This window comes from Prinia subflava, chromosome 1 (assembly GCF_021018805.1).
Source record: "Prinia subflava isolate CZ2003 ecotype Zambia chromosome 1, Cam_Psub_1.2, whole genome shotgun sequence".
Classification (NCBI taxonomy): domain Eukaryota; kingdom Metazoa; phylum Chordata; class Aves; order Passeriformes; family Cisticolidae; genus Prinia; species Prinia subflava.
The window spans coordinates 89,470,039-89,486,948 of record NC_086247.1 but is presented as its reverse complement, the minus strand read 5'-3'; the positions used below and the strand labels follow the sequence as shown (position 1 = coordinate 89,486,948).

Here is a 16,910-nt window from a genome sequence, read left to right as displayed (position 1 = left end):
GCCACGGAGTGCCGTCGAACTAATGTAGTGCCGTGAGTGGCAGAGCAAGTAAAGTAATCTCGGTGGGGAATTTTTAAAAAAGGAGGTGTGCCGTCCGAACCACCCCGAGGGTCCGAGCAGAGAGCCCCTGCTGTCGCGAAGAAACTTCCCCGTTGTTCGGTTGCAACCCGACAGACGCTGAGCCAGACAGAGGGAAGCCTCTGCGGATCACTCTAGGGAGTGTGACATAAGGCTCCTCCAAAAAGTTACCCCTGTTAAGACACAAATAACTAGCTGGCACTCAAAGGCAGTCAGGGACATAGGAATTAGAAAGATAGAAGAAAAGCAGAAAAAGCAAACATGGTTCAAGAATCGCTAGTCAAGTGTTTCTCCAAAGAACGAGAAACTCGAGAGAAGAAAACAATTAAGTTAAATACAAAACATGAATTAAAATTATTGACAAAAGAAAAGAAATGGGGGAGTTGTGAGAAATATGGTTATTTAATTCATGTTTTATAAATAATTATAGATTGGGAACTGTGATATATATTGTATGAATTTCTGTAAAGCACCTCCCTGATCTTCCGGGTTCCAAAAATGGAAGGTGAGAACGACTTGCCCCTGCCTACGTGCAGCTCAACTCATTGGGACTCGCAACAGGTCAAACGCTACGTGCCAGCAAAGACGTGCCAGCGAGGACTTACACCGGTCATCACACACCTCTACGACAGTTACTCAAAGCAAGGACTAACTCTGGACATTAGCATTTGAATGTGCCCGGGGACCCTTTCGGGAATTAATGTAAATAAAGTTAATGGTCGATGATTAGAGAAACAATGGGAGAAAAGTTGCCGAGGGGGAAACTAAGTGTATTTAAGTTGGGTCTTTAAGTGAGCAAGTTTGTGAACCCAGCTAGAGACAAGGCTGCCAGGTCCTGTGTCTCTGGGGTCACCCTTGGCTCTACTTTTCCCGGGAGAACTTCAGTCAAGTAAGTTTGCTGTTCGTGGGGTTCGTATTGTTTTGTTTTTATTGTTTGAAATTGTTATAATTTGATTCTAAATTTTGTGATTTAGATGTTAATAAACCAAACTATTGAATTTGGCAATAAATTTGTCCTAGCGTTTATAACAACCGGCATGGATTAGGTGCACACGACTAATGTCGGGAGCTTTGCCCCTCGCTGGACATGAGCACAGAACTCGGTCTGTACTGAGCCATTTGTAGGCTCCAGGGCTTGCTGGGGCATCCCCGCCTCCCGCCGTGCCGGGGGATTCCCGGGACTCTGCAAGTAGCTGGAAAGATACCAGCGCCTCCACCCCTGGCTGCAGGCGTCACCCTGCCCTGCCTCTTAGGTGACTTTCTGCTTGCGTTTTGCGCTCGGAGCTTTTCTTCCCTTCCCTCCCGGAAAGGGGGAGCTTTGGGCGGTGCGTGCCTCCCTCACCTCCTCTTCCGCCGCCCGCTCCGCCCCGGGTGCTGCGGAGCGGGGCCGCGGTGCAGGTGGGAGCCGGCAGAGCCCTGTGACCCCCGGGCAGAACTCTGTGCCCCCCGACAGCGCCCTGTGTCCCCGGGCAGAGCCCTGTGACCCCCGGGCAGAGCCCTGTGACCCCCGGGCAGCCCCCTGTGCACGCCGGCAGCGCGCTGTGCCCCCCGGGCTGCCTGGCCAGCAAAGCCGCCTCCAGCTCCTGGGCTCGCCTCAGGGCTTGGGCTTTAGGCAGGCCTTGCTCGTGGAAAAGCCCGCCGCGGCAAAATGCTTTGCTATTTTTTCTTTTTCCTCCCCTGGAAAACGTTAAGAGGTGCTGATCTTCACCCCAGTTTTCTCTTCCAGCTTTCGGCATGGCAGTGGACTGGCTCGGCTTTGGCTACGCCGCCCTGGTGGCCTCAGGAGGGATCATTGGCTATGCGAAAGCAGGTAGGGTGCCGAAAGGTGCTCCTGTCCCCCTCCCGCTTCCCCCCGCCCCTTCCTCCCTCTCCCCAATAACCTGGTGTGAGCTGGGCAGCTTTTTACGAAAGCCTCCCTGTCTCGAAGTTGACCCATATGTAAATTTTATCGCTTTGTGCCATGTGCTGATAACTGGCTGCTGCTGGGGTGTGGTGGATTTTGAGTTGAGCTGGTGCTTTGGGCTGATAAGGCCATAATCTGCTTTCTGGTGCATGCTGATATCTGCACTGTGCTCTTTGCGTGAACTGTTGTAAGTTTGCTTCAGAAAGGCTTTTCCCGTGATGTTTAAAATACAAGCCTTATATAAGTGTTCCGTGTCTTCAAATGACATAAATCACCACTTTTCCCCCTTAAGAGATTTATTCCCATTTTAATCTTTGATGATAACAGTATACTGCAAGTTGCAGAGAGCTTTCAGAACTATCTTTTCTCCAAGTAGAGCTGAATAGTGCAAATCAACTTAAACGTGTTCCTCTTCTGGGCTCTGCATCATAAGCTTACCCTCTGACCTACTGCTTTCATTTCCTGGCCTCTTCCTGAGTTTGTCCTCCTCCAGACAGAACTGTGGATTCATTCTTGCTGAAGCACTGTCTCTTTCGGCTTTGAAAATCCCTAAGCCATCTTAGTTTTTATGATAGGAAGGAGCGTTGCTGAAGTCAGTAAGACTCTTACCAGTGCTTTTGACCAAATAGATGCTAGTGCCTATTCCAGTCTGTTTTCCATTGGCTTGGATTTATCCCTTGGGTTGTGAGTGGAATTTAGGACAGGAGGGACAATACTGAGAACTTAAGTAACTAATTGCATCTGCATTTCTCCAAGGCCATTATGAAATGGTAGGTGTCTCTCTTGTCCTCTGGAACTCGATTGGGAGGACATGGTTATGCTCAGGCAAGGGAATCCAGGTCACAGGATTATTGAAGGGGAACTGAAACTTGTATGGTGACTGCTGCAGAGAAAAAAATAAATAACCATACAAAGGAGCTATTGTATCCTTACAAATAACTTGGAGAAACCAAAAGAAATGGAACTTCCATGCATAGAGCTAAGTTGATCTGATCTGCTCTTTTACAACCAGATCTATCTGTCCACACAGACAGGGGGCAGCAGTAGGTGCCTTTGGAGGAATATGAGAACATGGCAAAGAGTGAGTGAGTGAGCAATTTATTGACTCCTTGATTGATTTTTCTGTCTTCATTTAGCAAGTTCTCTGGGTGTTTTGAGATGTAGGAACTTCTTGAGCCAGAGGTGATGTGGTTGTCCTAGTAGGTGTATGTGTCATAGGTACTTAAACAACGCCTTGAGGTACAATTCAAGGATGTGATGGATGTTTCTTGGAAAGCATTGTAGCTACCACAGATTTGTTTTTAACTCGTATTCTGTGCAAAGCAGCCTCCTACTAGGTGTGCACCTTTTCCTTGCACATGTACAAGCACATCAGGTGCTTCCTATCATCTTTGTCTCTTGCTCTTTATACCAAAAGCAGGATATAAAGCAATATTACAGCAAACTTGTTGATGATAGAAAAATTATTATTTTCTAGAAGCAATATGCAGTCCTCCTTTAACATTGGGAGGAGATCTTTATCAGCTTAGCTTTTCAGTCTCAAGTCTTTGAAAGGTGACCTTAGAAATAGAATGTATACAGAACCACTTTCAGTAGCATTAAGTCCTTAATTCTCCATTAGCCTGACGGAGGGCATTCACCACTCACAGTGGTCATGCTACTTCATCTCTTGATATATTCTATAAATTACCAATTTAGATGTGGTATCCTTTATTTTCTGGTAGCTTGGGATTGTCATTTATACTGAGGACTTGATTCAAAGTTTGGGTGATTTCAGGGAACCTTCTTCCAAAGTCTGCAGTTACCTTTGGATCAAATCTCAGGTGCACTTAGGAGATATGACCTGTCTTGTTCAACTCTGCCCTGCTCCTTGGCAATTCTTTGAATGCTCTCCTGCCTGATTCCACCCACGTGTCCTTTTTTCTGATCTTAAATCCTTACAATTTCGCCCTTCTTCTTTACTGCCTCTCAAGGAATTTTCATAGTACTGTTTTGAAACAACGTGCTTCAGTTTGTGCAAGGAAAACATCAATTCTTTTGTTTTTCTCACTGTTCTTTCAATCATGAATGTATTAATGGCTTTGGTGTTAGAGAACTAAATACTAATTCTGTATGTATCTTGTGCAAGAGTAATTGAAGTGTTTCTTGGTGCTGATCAGCATGGTCTCAATATTTAAAAAAACCCTTCTCTAATCTTCTTTATGACAATGAAAGATGAATGCCTATCTTTTTTATTGTTATGATTTTTGGTGTTTTACAAAAAAGGTAAGCTGCTGACCGAGGTAATTTTTAAGTTTCTAATAAATGCTCTATCTTCTACTTACTCAGGTAGCGTTCCATCACTAGCTGCTGGCCTTTTCTTTGGGAGTTTGGCTGGACTGGGTGCTTATCAGGTCTCACAGAATCCAAATAACATTTGGGTTTCTCTGAGTAAGTAATTTAAAATTTTATATAGAAAAGGCTGTATTTACCCTGTATATTTAAAATGAGTACCCAAAAGTCTTTGCAGAAGAGTTAGACACAGATAGTGTTACAAATCTAACTTCACTCCTGTCTAAACTTTACTGAACTGATGGCTGCCAACATTCATCTGTCTCGTACTATGTGTTTGAGGGATCATAGTGCAAGAGAAGTGGATTTCTGAACTCTGTTTGGCTGGATCCTCCTACTCTGAGCCTCCTGCAGGAGGCTGTAACATTTTGGGAAGGGAGATTCCCCTTCAGACTGACCATACCCCTAGCACGCTATTTTATTTTGACAGAAAATGGCAGGGATTGTGATGGGCTTATTTTTATATATGACAAATATGTGAAATTATAAAGGTGTTGGTGCCTGGGGAGATTTAAAAGAAAAGCAAACTTCAGTAATGCTGTTTCTTCCTTCTCAGAACTGGAGTTTCCCTTCCCACCTATTTGAGAAGGTAACTCTGGAGAGTTACTGCTTAGTCAGTGTTGAAGGACCCACCACGGACTGTGGCGCTTTTTTCCCTGAAGCAGTGACGTAGCATCTGGCTCTTTGGCATGCAAAGTCAGAAGTGAAAGGGGAAGGCCCAGCATTTCTCTCCACTTCAGCTTTGTTTACAGTCAGTCCACCTCCACACCTCCCTGCCAGGCCAAAAGCTGTGCATGGTCAAGCCTTAATAACTTAATAAACTGCTGATAGAGCAAACTTAAGAAATGTGAGGTCAACTGTTTTCCCAAATGCAAGACACAGATATATTTCTGTAGCTCAGTAGCATATAGAGTCTTTTCCTGCACGTGCTTTAAAGTTTTTGCAGAAGATGTGTTCTACTGCTGTTTGAAACAAAATTCCACTGTGAGGTGTGGGTATTTCAAAGACTGGCTATTAATAAGAGCTTGAAGCATTTTAATACTGAAATATTTTCATTTTATTGTGTGTTGGACTATGGTCTCAGCCTCTAACATCATTAATGAGCTCTAATAGCTCATTACATGAGACTAATAGATGTCAGTGTCATATTTTGGTGGTGTTAGGAAGGAAGGATGTCATGCCTAGGACTGAAGGTGAACTGGATCCTGCAGGACCAGTCATCACACAGAAGCAATGGCAGGGGATAAAGGAGTTGTTGGAACAACATGTGTGTAGCTGTTGCCACTGGGTAGCAGATGCATACTAAGGATAAGGATTTCATCAGTGTGTGTTTCCTTAACAGTTTTTTAGCATTCAGTCTTTATTTGAGATACCATATTCCAGGGACTGTCCTTTCTATCTTACTGAGTCAGTGGAACTATCTGGTTCCTGTCTCTGGGTCAAGTGGTCAGGGACAATTAACTTTCACCTTGGTAATGCTTAGCACACTTCTCTTTTGAAGTCTTCTGAAAACATAAATTAGTTAATTCTCAGAACATTACTACAAGTTAGACATGATGCTATGTGTTAGACCTGATTACTACAAGTTACACAAATGCTCTCTCCCTTTATTGAGAAGTGGGGGAATTATGTGCACAAGTTTAGTGATTTGTTTAGTGGAGTGAGTTCTAGAGCAGTGTATCATAAATTATTTCCAGTCTGAAAAAGTGCACAATTTGAAAAACAAATTTGAGAAGTGTGTGCAGAAGGATACGGAGTGCACTATTTGCTAGACCTTGATGTAGAATACTTCAACTTCACAAGCTGAGGCATTTTAAAATGTACGCAATTTATTGACTCCCTTAGTCCATGAAGTGAAGTAACCCTGTTTCTCTTTTTACTTGATGCTGCTGCATCCTCTGTTCTGTTAGTTTTTAATTACGTTTCCCCCGCACATGCATCTCTGCTGACTGGACTGTACAATCTCGTTTAAGTTACATCTGGAGCACTGACTGCCGTCATGGGAACAAGGTTTTACCACTCCAGAAAATTCATGCCTGCAGGGCTAATTGCTGGTGTCAGGTACAATACTTTTTTTTAACCTCCTTTGTGTGATTTCTTATTCGCTTAAACTGAGACGGAGTGAATCATATTTTGTGTATTATTGTTGTTCCCATGCATCATTTACATGAAGTATTTGAAAATGAATTGATAAATTGTTTTTATTATTGTTAAATTATATGGTTTTTCCCCTTATACAGTTTGCTAATGGTTGGAAGATTAGCACTGAAGATGATGGAAAAGCCCCACGAAAAGTAACTGTTAATTTTACATCTTAATATTTGGCAAAGGAAACCTGATAATGAAGTTGCATGAATTCAGAAGTGAGAAGGTGGAAAAACTTCCTGCATCAAGACATTTTTAAATCTTTTTTTGTAAGGAGGAGTAGAATGATGGGACAGACAGTTTATACACAAGATAGAGCTGTTTGTGTATAGAGAGAAATGGATCCTGGGTTTGATTTTTCTGGACATATTTCGATGTCTTTTAATGCTTCCATGTCTTTATATTCCAAAATATATTTCTGAGATGTATGAAGCAGAGAGAAAATATCCCGTAATTAAGAAAATATCCACAGAGAGGCACCAGGAGTAACTGGCTAAATCCAATAGTGTATCTCAAACCTTTTTACAGTGAGTATTACAGTGTGCTTTACCTGTTGCATTCTGAATTGATATATCACGTCTTTATAATGTCAAACAGATCTTGCCTTTTTATTGTGAAATGATGCTTTTCTATAAGTAAAATTTGTTACAAACCTTTATTTGGCTTTTTTGTTTTTGTTTGTACAATTTCTGTGTTTGGGGACAGGGTATTTTTTCCACCTTATTTTCTCAGTGGAAGTCTTTGCAGTGCACTGTTTGTATCCAAGTGCTGTTGTTCAATGATATTTAAAAAACACTTTATAAATGGAGGGACAGAAAATTAAATGATGGGCCTTCATTAACACTTGATTTAAAAAATTGGTTGAAAGTAATTTATGCTGTGGATTAATTGAGATTTGTGCTAGGCTAAACGAACAGTTGAATATGATCTAGACTGTATAACTGGAATATAATACCCTAACACTATGTAATTCTGATCTGACAGGCTTATTTGACAATGGAATGTATCAGCATTCTATTTTTATCTCTTAGGAGAGTGGCTGTGCCTCTTCAAATCTGTCTTTACTAGGAAACCTTGGAGTCAGGAGGGTTCCATGGTCTGTGGTGTTGCCTGAGCACTGAAATGTGGAAGAGGCATGAGTGGCATCTGGTGTTTTTGTTGTCACTCCAACCTTGATTGCTTCTCCTGCACTGAGTCTTGCAGCTCTGTTAGTGCAGGCACTGCTCACTCCAGCTCAGATGGAAGGGAGAGGCAAGAAATGTGTGAAAGAAAATCCTTTATCAGCTATTCTATAGTGATACATGATTATTGATAAATTAGGATTCTTACAGAGTGTAACTCTATCCTTAAGTGATATTTCATGTAGTGACTAGGATTTTACTTTGGGACCTTTATACTACTGATTATATCAGAACCTTGTCAGCTGCTTAGCATGATAATGGCAAAGCAGGTTTAGATTCATTTACATCTTACACACTTTCCATTTTGTAGTATTTAAAGGAATTTGTAAAAATTGCCTCAAACTGCATAAAGCAGATACCAAACAACACAATTTCTCCATTTTGTTGGTCGCTTCAATGCTTGTATCTCCTTTTCTGAAAATGACATTTAGTAGTAGTGAGTCAGAGTGACATTTCTACTGTTGTGAGTCAATGGTTACCCATGTGGTAGTAGAGAGGAAGCTGTTGTAGTAGAAAGTAGTAATTACAAGCAGATCTATAGATGTTGGGCCAGTTGTGCTGTGTTTACCAATCCTCTTAGCAAAAGTTATGAAATTAATGCCAGGTTTTTTCATATATTTCATATTGTAACCTCTCTTGTTTCCAGGCACTTAATCTGTAAATAACCTGATCTGTACAGGAGGAGTCTCCAGGGAGCAACACTGAAAACATGTTAAAGCATGTCTGAAATTCTAGTCTCAGTTAAATCATAGTCTCTTTTGACTATACTTTAGGCAAAATCTAACAGAAGTTTTGTAATTATGTGTTTAATAATTTTGTAATTTTATATATTTAAATAATCCCATGTAATTGAATAGAAAATTCCATCACTGATAGAGAATCTTCTAGAGCCATTCAAAAATTAAAGACTTAAATAACCTTTCTCCAGACTGCCCCTGCTTTTAGTCTAATTGTTAGCTAATTCTAAAACATTTCTTTCTGGGTTTTTTTTCCATTGAGAGTGGTCTCCATGTAAACTGAGATAATTACTTTTGCATTGAATCCACTGTGGCTATGCCGTGGCTTGAGTAGAACTTCATGTTATGAATCAGCTTGTACATGGATTTTGGAAAAAAATATTTAGTTATTTTTGGGAAATGAACTGCTAAAATAACTCTTAAATTAAAGCTGCTCTGTTGAAAGCACAGTTTGAAAATAAAAATATTAGTTTAACATTTCTTACAGTTTCAGCTGTCAGCACAAGCTGAAATGAATACTGATTTTTTAAAAACGTCCAGGAACAGGAAACTAGTTTCACTATACACATACTGACTCACCAGATTTACCAGCTCAGAGTTTAATAACACACCCAGAACATTACAGAATTGAGAGAAGAAAAGAATTTGAATTGTCAAATCCTCATTTCCTAGAGTAAGGGCACAGGTCCTCCATTCCACGTCTACTTGCCTGATAGAAGCTTGGTGGCAAGAGGAGATGTCAGGTATTTTACCCCTCTCTCAAGTGGCTTGCTCAGGACCAGAGGAGGGGATTTCCTAATCACTTTGGTGGGTAAGTGATCTTTTGGAAGTAGGAGTTTGCCCTAAATTTTCTAAGGGAGATGTTTAAGCCTGTCTTTGTAATAGCAGTTGCTTACCTTAAGTTGTGGAGAGGTGTTGAGCTCCCTTCAGTTCCTGTTCTGGATGGGTTCAAGTTCCCTTCCCAGGGAAGGGCTCCTTGCCTCAGACTGGGATGTCCTGCAGAGAGAATGTTGACAGGGGAAGCCACCCCACAGCTGAGAAAAGATTGCAAATTTCCTGGAGTTCCTGGAGTCAGTGGGAAAGGGATCAACTATTTTTTAACTCTTCTTTTAAAGCTAAATAGTAACTGGCAAACATGCAGAAACATTCTGAAGCTGAGCAATGCAACTCAGATTCCTCTCTACCCAGAGTGGAAAGTCCATGGGACAACCTGGATTTCACCTGTGTGTTGACTTGTGGTTGTCTCCAGGGTCTCCAGTTCGGGATGTAACCTGTGATGCCCCAATTGCTGACACTGAGGCAGCATCTCGTACATACAGATTTGAAATGTTACAGAGCACCCAGTTAGTCAAAATGTGAGCAAATATTCATGAGGGGGAGAGAGGGGGATCCAAAATATTGGACAATTGAGTAACTCAGTTATGGCTTAGTCTTTACAGGTACAACACTGAGACCTCTAGTACAGCAATAATATACTCAGCTCAATTGCACCACTGAGTTGAGGTTACTCACACACTGATAGATGTCACAACCTAAGCTGTTCTTCCAGTTAATGTGACATTTGCAAGTAGCAAAAAATCTCTTTAATTTAGTACAAATGTATGGTATAGGCTAAGAATTCAAGCAATGTTACACTAACAGTATGGGCAACTGTCTTTCACAAACCAGCAAAGGAGAATGAGAGGAGGATGAAAGATGTTTCAAGTGGGGTGGTTTAGAAGGGAAGTAGTCATGTGCTGTCCTACTTTATCCCTCGTTCTAAGAATATGGTACAAGCCTGTTTTAATGCAAAGCCAGTCCCCTAACTCTTGTTCTGCTGCAGGCTTTGAAAGTGCAATTTGCCATGTCCCAGTTCTGTCAGTCATTGTGCTGGGAGCTGTTGGCGCTCTGTCATCACCAGCTGAGGGTCAGTCTGTGCTGAAACTAATATGGCCTGAAGTATTACACAATTATCCTTTTGTGGTGTTAAAATTGCTGGCTTCTTGGCATTGTAGGCATGCTTTCTGACTGAACAGCTTAATCACCTGGAAAAAGGGGAGGGGAAAGAAAGGTCAGGAGGACCTTCAAGCAGTTATGACATGAGGAAGAAAGTCTTTGTTTCTCCAGCATCCCTACAAGTAAAAATGGAAAAATGTTACATCAGTAATAGCACAGAGGCATCTGCCCTTATCTCCTCTCCTGCTTCCTTGAAATGCCATGATGGAAAAGATCAGTGTGCTTATACTTTTACGCAGTATCCCCAGCTCAGTCCAGTGCACAAGTGACCTTGGATGTTCCCTTTAGTCTTTTTGTGCTTCTCTTCTGAACTGTGAAACAGAGATAATGTTTTCTGTGTCCCTTCCCTGTCTGCCTTTTACACTCCTGTCTTACACAGTGTGTGGCATAAAATGTTCCCTGCCCCAGGAACAAGAATTGGTAGCTGGAACTGATACTGTTTTAGTGCTGGTAGTTCATACAGTGTTCTGATACTCTTTTAGAAAAACCCTAATGATGAAAAAATGTGGTACAACAAAAGTCTATTTGCCTTATTTCATCAAATGTTAGCATTTGCTAATGTATTGCTATTGTATTTTGAAATCCTGTCCTGCAAGCACGGTGACTAAGTGGGAATGAGTTTTAGGGCTTATACTATATCCTCAGTTGGAGGGGACCCATGAGGATCCTTGAGGACAACTCCTGACTACACACAGAACAACCTGAAAGTGAAACGGTGTATCTAAGATCATAGTACAAATGCTTATTGAACAGAAATAGGTTTGGGACCATCTCTCCTCTCCTCTCCTCTCCTCTCCTCTCCTCTCCTCTCCTCTCCTCTCCTCTCCTCTCCTCTCCTCTCCTCTCCTCTCCTCTCCTCTCCTCTCCTCTCCTCTCCTCTCCTCTCCTCTCCTCTCCTCTCCTCTCCTCTCCTCTCCTCTCCTCTCCTCTCCTCTCCTCTCCTCTCCTCTCCTCTCCTCTCCTCTCCTCTCCTCTCCTCTCCTCTCCTCTCCTCTCCTCTCCTCTCCTCTCCTCTCCTCTCCTCTCCTCTTTTTCCCGGTTCTATTTCCCCGGTGTGTCGCTCGGTGGCTGTGCTGGGAACGCAGAGCTTTGGGAAGGCTTTGCAGAGCCGGGAGAGAGCGGCAGCGCGGCTCCGCTGCGGCCGCTGTCAGCCGGAGAGGAGGGCACCCCACCCACCCCGAGACACGGAGACAAGGAGCAATAACAACCCACCTAATCCCACCGCAGGGTTTGCCCGCTTGTCGCTATCTGACCTGGAACATCAAATGCTGGAACACAAAGGCTTGGCTCTCTCAGCTTCTTCATTACCTTTGCCGGTCCTGAGGAATGAAAGGAAATGGTCCTGGGGCAAAAGGCTTTTCTCACCGAGCCTAGCATGCAGTGCAGTGGTCGTGCTGCTAAGGAGCTGATAATAATCGCGTGCGGAATGAAGATAAAACCCTTCTGCCACTCTTCTTACATCCCCTGAAGGAAATCACTTATCTGTATTGGAAGATCAGCCCAGTCTTTCTCACCTATTTTCAGCGAGAAACAAAATCTGAGAGTTGTCAGCCTGATTCACAAGCAGAGAGGATTTAGCAGGACAGGCCTCCTTCTCTAAGCACTTTTAGAAAACACATAAGCGTTATAGTTTTCTAAGGTGTTGGAATAAATATATATAACAAGGGAGAGGGTGTTGGCTAGGTTTCTTTGGATAGGTGCTCTTTCAGCAGTGATATAACAATAGAAAATGGCTGGAATCAAATTATGTGCTGTTACCTGAAGGCATCCCACAAGCAGGAGAATCATTGGATGCGCTGGAATACCTTCTGACCCCTCTGTTCCTCAATAAACCTGCACACAACTTCCTCTGGGGATGAGCCAAGTATTGCTCCATTAGTATGCAGCACCACAGTCAGCAGGGCAGGAAAACACACACCAGGAGGAGAGAAGAGAGATGAAAAGCAGCAGTAGCAAAGTAAACGCTTTTAAATTCTGGACGGAAACTTCACTGGGATTCCTGCAGGTCTGCGGTGTCATGACAAGACGTAAAATATTCTGAGGTGAGAGGAAGGTTGGTCCATTTACTCAGGTTCTGTTTCTGTTAAAAAATGAGGTCTAGACTGGGAGGCAGGGACATTTTTTTTGTGATGGGGCTAGGAGCCCAAAAATCATGACAATGGACAACAAATCACAATCCTAAAATCTTCTGAAAGTCTTCTAATGCATAAAGCTGTTGTGAAAAGGATCATTCTGGCTCTCTGTGTGGTTACATATCCCTGGTGTTTAGCAATGTGCTAGAGGCTCCACTCTGCATTGTTTGTCCTATATGCAGCAATATCTTCAGTTCCCAGACACTACCTCACCTGGCAACCCTGCTGCATTTACATCACCCCAGGTCCTGTCGCCAGATTTTCTCCTTCATGTGCCATTACTGCCTCATCTCTGCCAGAAAATAAGGACACTGTATTCAACTTACACCTATAAATATCGTCTATGTGAATTTATTTTTATATAAATTCATGTATTTATATGAAGGACAGTAGGTTGTTTCCAGTTTCTCAGGCAGCACAGAGAGTCACTGATCAACACAGACCCAACTTGAGCTACGTGCTCCTTATGGCCAGGTGGGCAATTAACACACACATTCATGCTTCTCACAGCAACAGACAGCTCCATGATTGCACAGGAGTTTTATTTACACTTTTTAAAGCATTTTGTTTGCTTATCTATGGTTTTGCTTTGTACTAGTGATAAATACAGAATAACAGTGATAAAAAACAAATAACATTTTCTTCTGTATATCCTATTCCCATACTGTCAAGCAGGCAAATCATGCCCAGTATTAGAAGGCATTGTGACTTTCTCAGACAGAGGTGGCAGCATCCTGCAATTATTCCTGTTCCCCTTAGCTGTCAACCATTAGACTGCCAGCTTCTTTAGGGAGTCTGCATGGAGGCAGAAAAGATACACAGATTTTCTTACGTTAAATTTGATTTACAGAACGTATCCCACAGGGTGCCCTCCAGGACCAGGACTTTCCTCAAGAGTATTTTCAGTGTGTGTTAACTTTATGGTGTCACCTATAGACACCCTGTTTGCTTTAGTCAGTGCTCTCTATAACAATGCACCAAAAGATGAGCTAAAAGATGAAGGTAAATGCATTCAAATCCTCACTTATCAACCACAAACAGGGTGTAGTGCATATGCTAAAAAACGCAGCAGCAGCAGCAAAGAGAAGACTTTAACTGAAGAGAACTGTTTAAAAAAACATGTTAAGTGTCACCTTATTAGTGCTAATCTCAATACTTTTTTTCTCTCTCTTTTTTTTCTTTTTTTTTTTCCTCCCAGGAGCAGTGAGAGTCTGGGGGGAGGAAGAGTAAGAGGGGTCAGCCTAGTGTTAATTGGATCTTGTTTAGCTGGGTCACTGCAGTTGACCTCATTCAAATCGATGTTGGGTTGACCCTGGCTGGATGTCAGATGCCCACTGAAGCCACTCTTATCACTCCCTTCTCAGCTGCACAAGGGAGAGAAAATATAATGAAAGGATTTAAGGACAATGAGAGATCACTCACCAATTAACATCATTAGCAGAATAGATTGGACACAGGGAAATTTAACTTGATTTATTACCAATCAAATCAGACTCGAAGAGCGAGAAGTTAAACTAAATCTTAAAAACACCTTCCAACGTCACTCCTGATTTTCTCCAGCTCCTCCCCACAGTGACCCAGGTTGATGTGGAACGGGGTTTGAAGTCAGTTCATCACACATTGTCTCTGCTGCTCCTCCTCCTCAGGAAGAGGACTCCTCACACTCATTCCATGCTCCAGTGTGGGTTCTCTCCCAGGGGACCTCCCATGGACCTACCTCCATGAACTTCTGCAAAGTGAGTCCTTCCCATGGGCTGTAGCTCTTCATGAACTCCTCCAGCATGGGTCCCTTCCACAGGATGCAGTCCTTCAGGAACTGCCTGCTCCAGCATGGGTCCCCCAGGGGGTCGTAAGTCCAGCCAGCAAACCTGCTCCAGGGTGTGCTTCTCTCTCCGTGGGTTCCTAGATCCTGACAGGAGCCTGCTCCAGTACAGGCTTCCCAAAGGCTCACAGCCTTCTTCAGGCACATCCACCTGGTCTTTCATGGGCTGGAGGTGGATCTCTGCTCCACTGTGGACCTGTATGGGCTGCTGGGGGCCAGCTGCTTTCCCATGGCCTGCACCATGGTCTGCACCATGTTCTGCAGGAAACTGGGGGCTCCAGTGCCTGAACACCATCTTCCTCTCCTCCTTCACTGACCTGGCTGTCTGCAGGGCTGTTTCCCTCACATGTTCTCACTCCTCTCTCCAGTTGCAGTTGCTCTTGTGCAGTAAGTTCTTTCCCCTTCTTATATACATTATCCAGAGGTGCTACTGCTGTCACTGATGGGCTCGACCTGACAGCGTAGCAAATAGGGCATTGTTTGAGTTCTTTCACCCCATTCCAGGCAGAATCCTGGAATGGAGTGGAAGAATGGAATTGTCCTATGTGCTGTACAAGTCCAAATCTTTTGTTTGTTTCCTCAACTGTTTCCCTACTCACTGATCCATGTCCTTACAATGTATGTGAGCAGAAGATAGATTGAAGGTGAGATTTTCCTTTATACTTCTGAAATACAATATCTACTGATTGTATCAATAAGTAAAATAACTGCTTTCTGTCTGGAATGAAACTTTATAAATTATGAAGTGCCCTAGAAATATGACTTCAGATAGAAATCCTGACCCTTCATTATTCCTCACCTCAAAAGTCTTTCTCATATAAGCCTACAACAAAGTGCACAAATGCCAGCAAGCTGTCTCTGGTCATTAATGAAATTCAGGTGACAAAACCAAATATAATTTATTTTGTCAGAATCATAAAATGATATGGTGGGTGCAGCATGGTAGAGCCACTGTAATGCACTATAATCTTAAAACAACAGAGGATGTGGTAAAAAACAGTGAAGATTACTTCATTTGGACTCAGTGAAACCCAAATACCAATAAGTTTGCTTTTGCCAGCTGTATTGGTTTTGTGTGGCCTGGTTTTGGTAGCAGGAGGGTCTACAGGGGTGGCTTCTGTGAGAAGCTGCCAGAAGTTTCCACCATATCCAGCAGAGCAAATCCCTGGTGGCTCTAAAGATGGATGTGCTGCTGGCCAAGGCAGGGCCAATTAGAAAGGGTGATAATGCCTCTGTGATAACATGTTTAAGAAGAAAACAAAACAAATGTTGTGGTGCAATTGTAATTTTAACCAGGGAAGAGCAGAGTGAGAACACGTGAGAAGAACAACTCTGCAGACACCAGTGGCAGTGCAGAAGGAGGGGCAGGAGGTGTTCCAGGTGCCAGAGCTGAGATTACTCTGCAGACCATGGTGAGACCATGGTGTAGCAGCTGTGCCCCTGCAGCCCATGGGGATCCATGGGGGATACAGAGATCCACCCACAGCCCATGGGGAAGGTGGATGCCTGAGAGGAGCTTGTGACCCCATGGGAGACCTGTGGAGAGAGGGCCCTGCTCCCAGGCTGGAGCAGCCTGTCCCTGGAGGACTGCAGTGCGTGGAAGAGTGACCCACGCTGCAGCAGTTTGAGGGGGACTGCTGCCCATGGGATGGCCTCACGTGTCAGCACTTCACAGGGAGCTGTTGTTGTGAGATGGACTCACATTGGAGAAGTTCACAGAGAGGGGAGGGACCCCACAGTGCACAGGGGAACAACTCCCTGAGCATCAGGAGAAGCCATGGGTGATGAGCTGACTGTAACCCCCATTCCCTGTCTCCCTGCACCACTGGGGTAGGAGGTACAGCTGGAAGGAGAGAGGGCTGGGGATAAGGCATTTTTAAGGGCTTGTTTTACTTCTCAATATCCTGATCTGATTTTGTTGGTAATAAATTCACTTCATACCTCTAAGGTGAGCCTGTTTTTCCCACAATGGTAATTGATGAGAGGTCTCTCCCAGTCCTTATCTCAACCCATGAACCCTTGGTTAAATTTTCTCTCTGCTGTCCAGCTGCAGAGGGGAGTGAGCAAGCACCTTTGGTGGGTGCCTGGCATCTGGCCAGCATCAATCCCCAACACCAGATTTGATTGCATTTTAGATTTCCAGCTGAATTGCTCTATGTGCATCACCAAGACTGCACCTGACTCCAAATGTTAACCCAGTGTAGCTAAAGTGGAATCTGGCTGGGGGGCAGAATGGGCTGGGTTTGGAAGTGAAGATGGCAACTCATTTTTCCCCATTCCTACTACCCCTTTCTTAAGTTATTGTTGCCCTTGTTTAGGTGGACAGGCCTCTTTCCCAAAGAAGCAGCAACCCTCATGCTCTGCGAACAATTGTTTCCCTTGTGTAGTCTCTTAGGTCTCTAGTTCGGTGCCTTTGGCTGCCCAGATACATAACTAGGACTGCGCAGGCGTGTAAGACTGTGCCCAGCTGGAGCCCTGCCAAGGGCAGGTAAAGGGCCTCCTCTCATGGAAACGTGGGACGAGCCGTGTGAGCTGCAGTCAACGCCTCAGTGTGGAGCGGGCACCGAGTGATGGAGAGGAGGAGCT

The 16,910-nt window shown here is 43.6% G+C and overlaps 1 protein-coding gene across 1 annotated transcript; it reads left to right on the top strand.

The window, feature by feature from the left end:
• Nucleotides 1-1,404: 1,404 nt before the first annotated feature.
• LOC134553247 (transmembrane protein 14C-like) lies at nucleotides 1,405-7,115 on the top strand. Its single transcript, XM_063402696.1, has 5 exons — nucleotides 1,405-1,476; nucleotides 1,805-1,888; nucleotides 4,310-4,411; nucleotides 6,286-6,373; nucleotides 6,553-7,115. The coding sequence occupies exons 2-5, from the start codon at nucleotides 1,813-1,815 to the stop codon at nucleotides 6,608-6,610; spliced, it is 324 nt and encodes a 107-aa protein (XP_063258766.1). The 5' UTR covers nucleotides 1,405-1,476; nucleotides 1,805-1,812; the 3' UTR covers nucleotides 6,611-7,115.
• The last annotated feature ends 9,795 nt before the right edge of the window (nucleotides 7,116-16,910 follow it).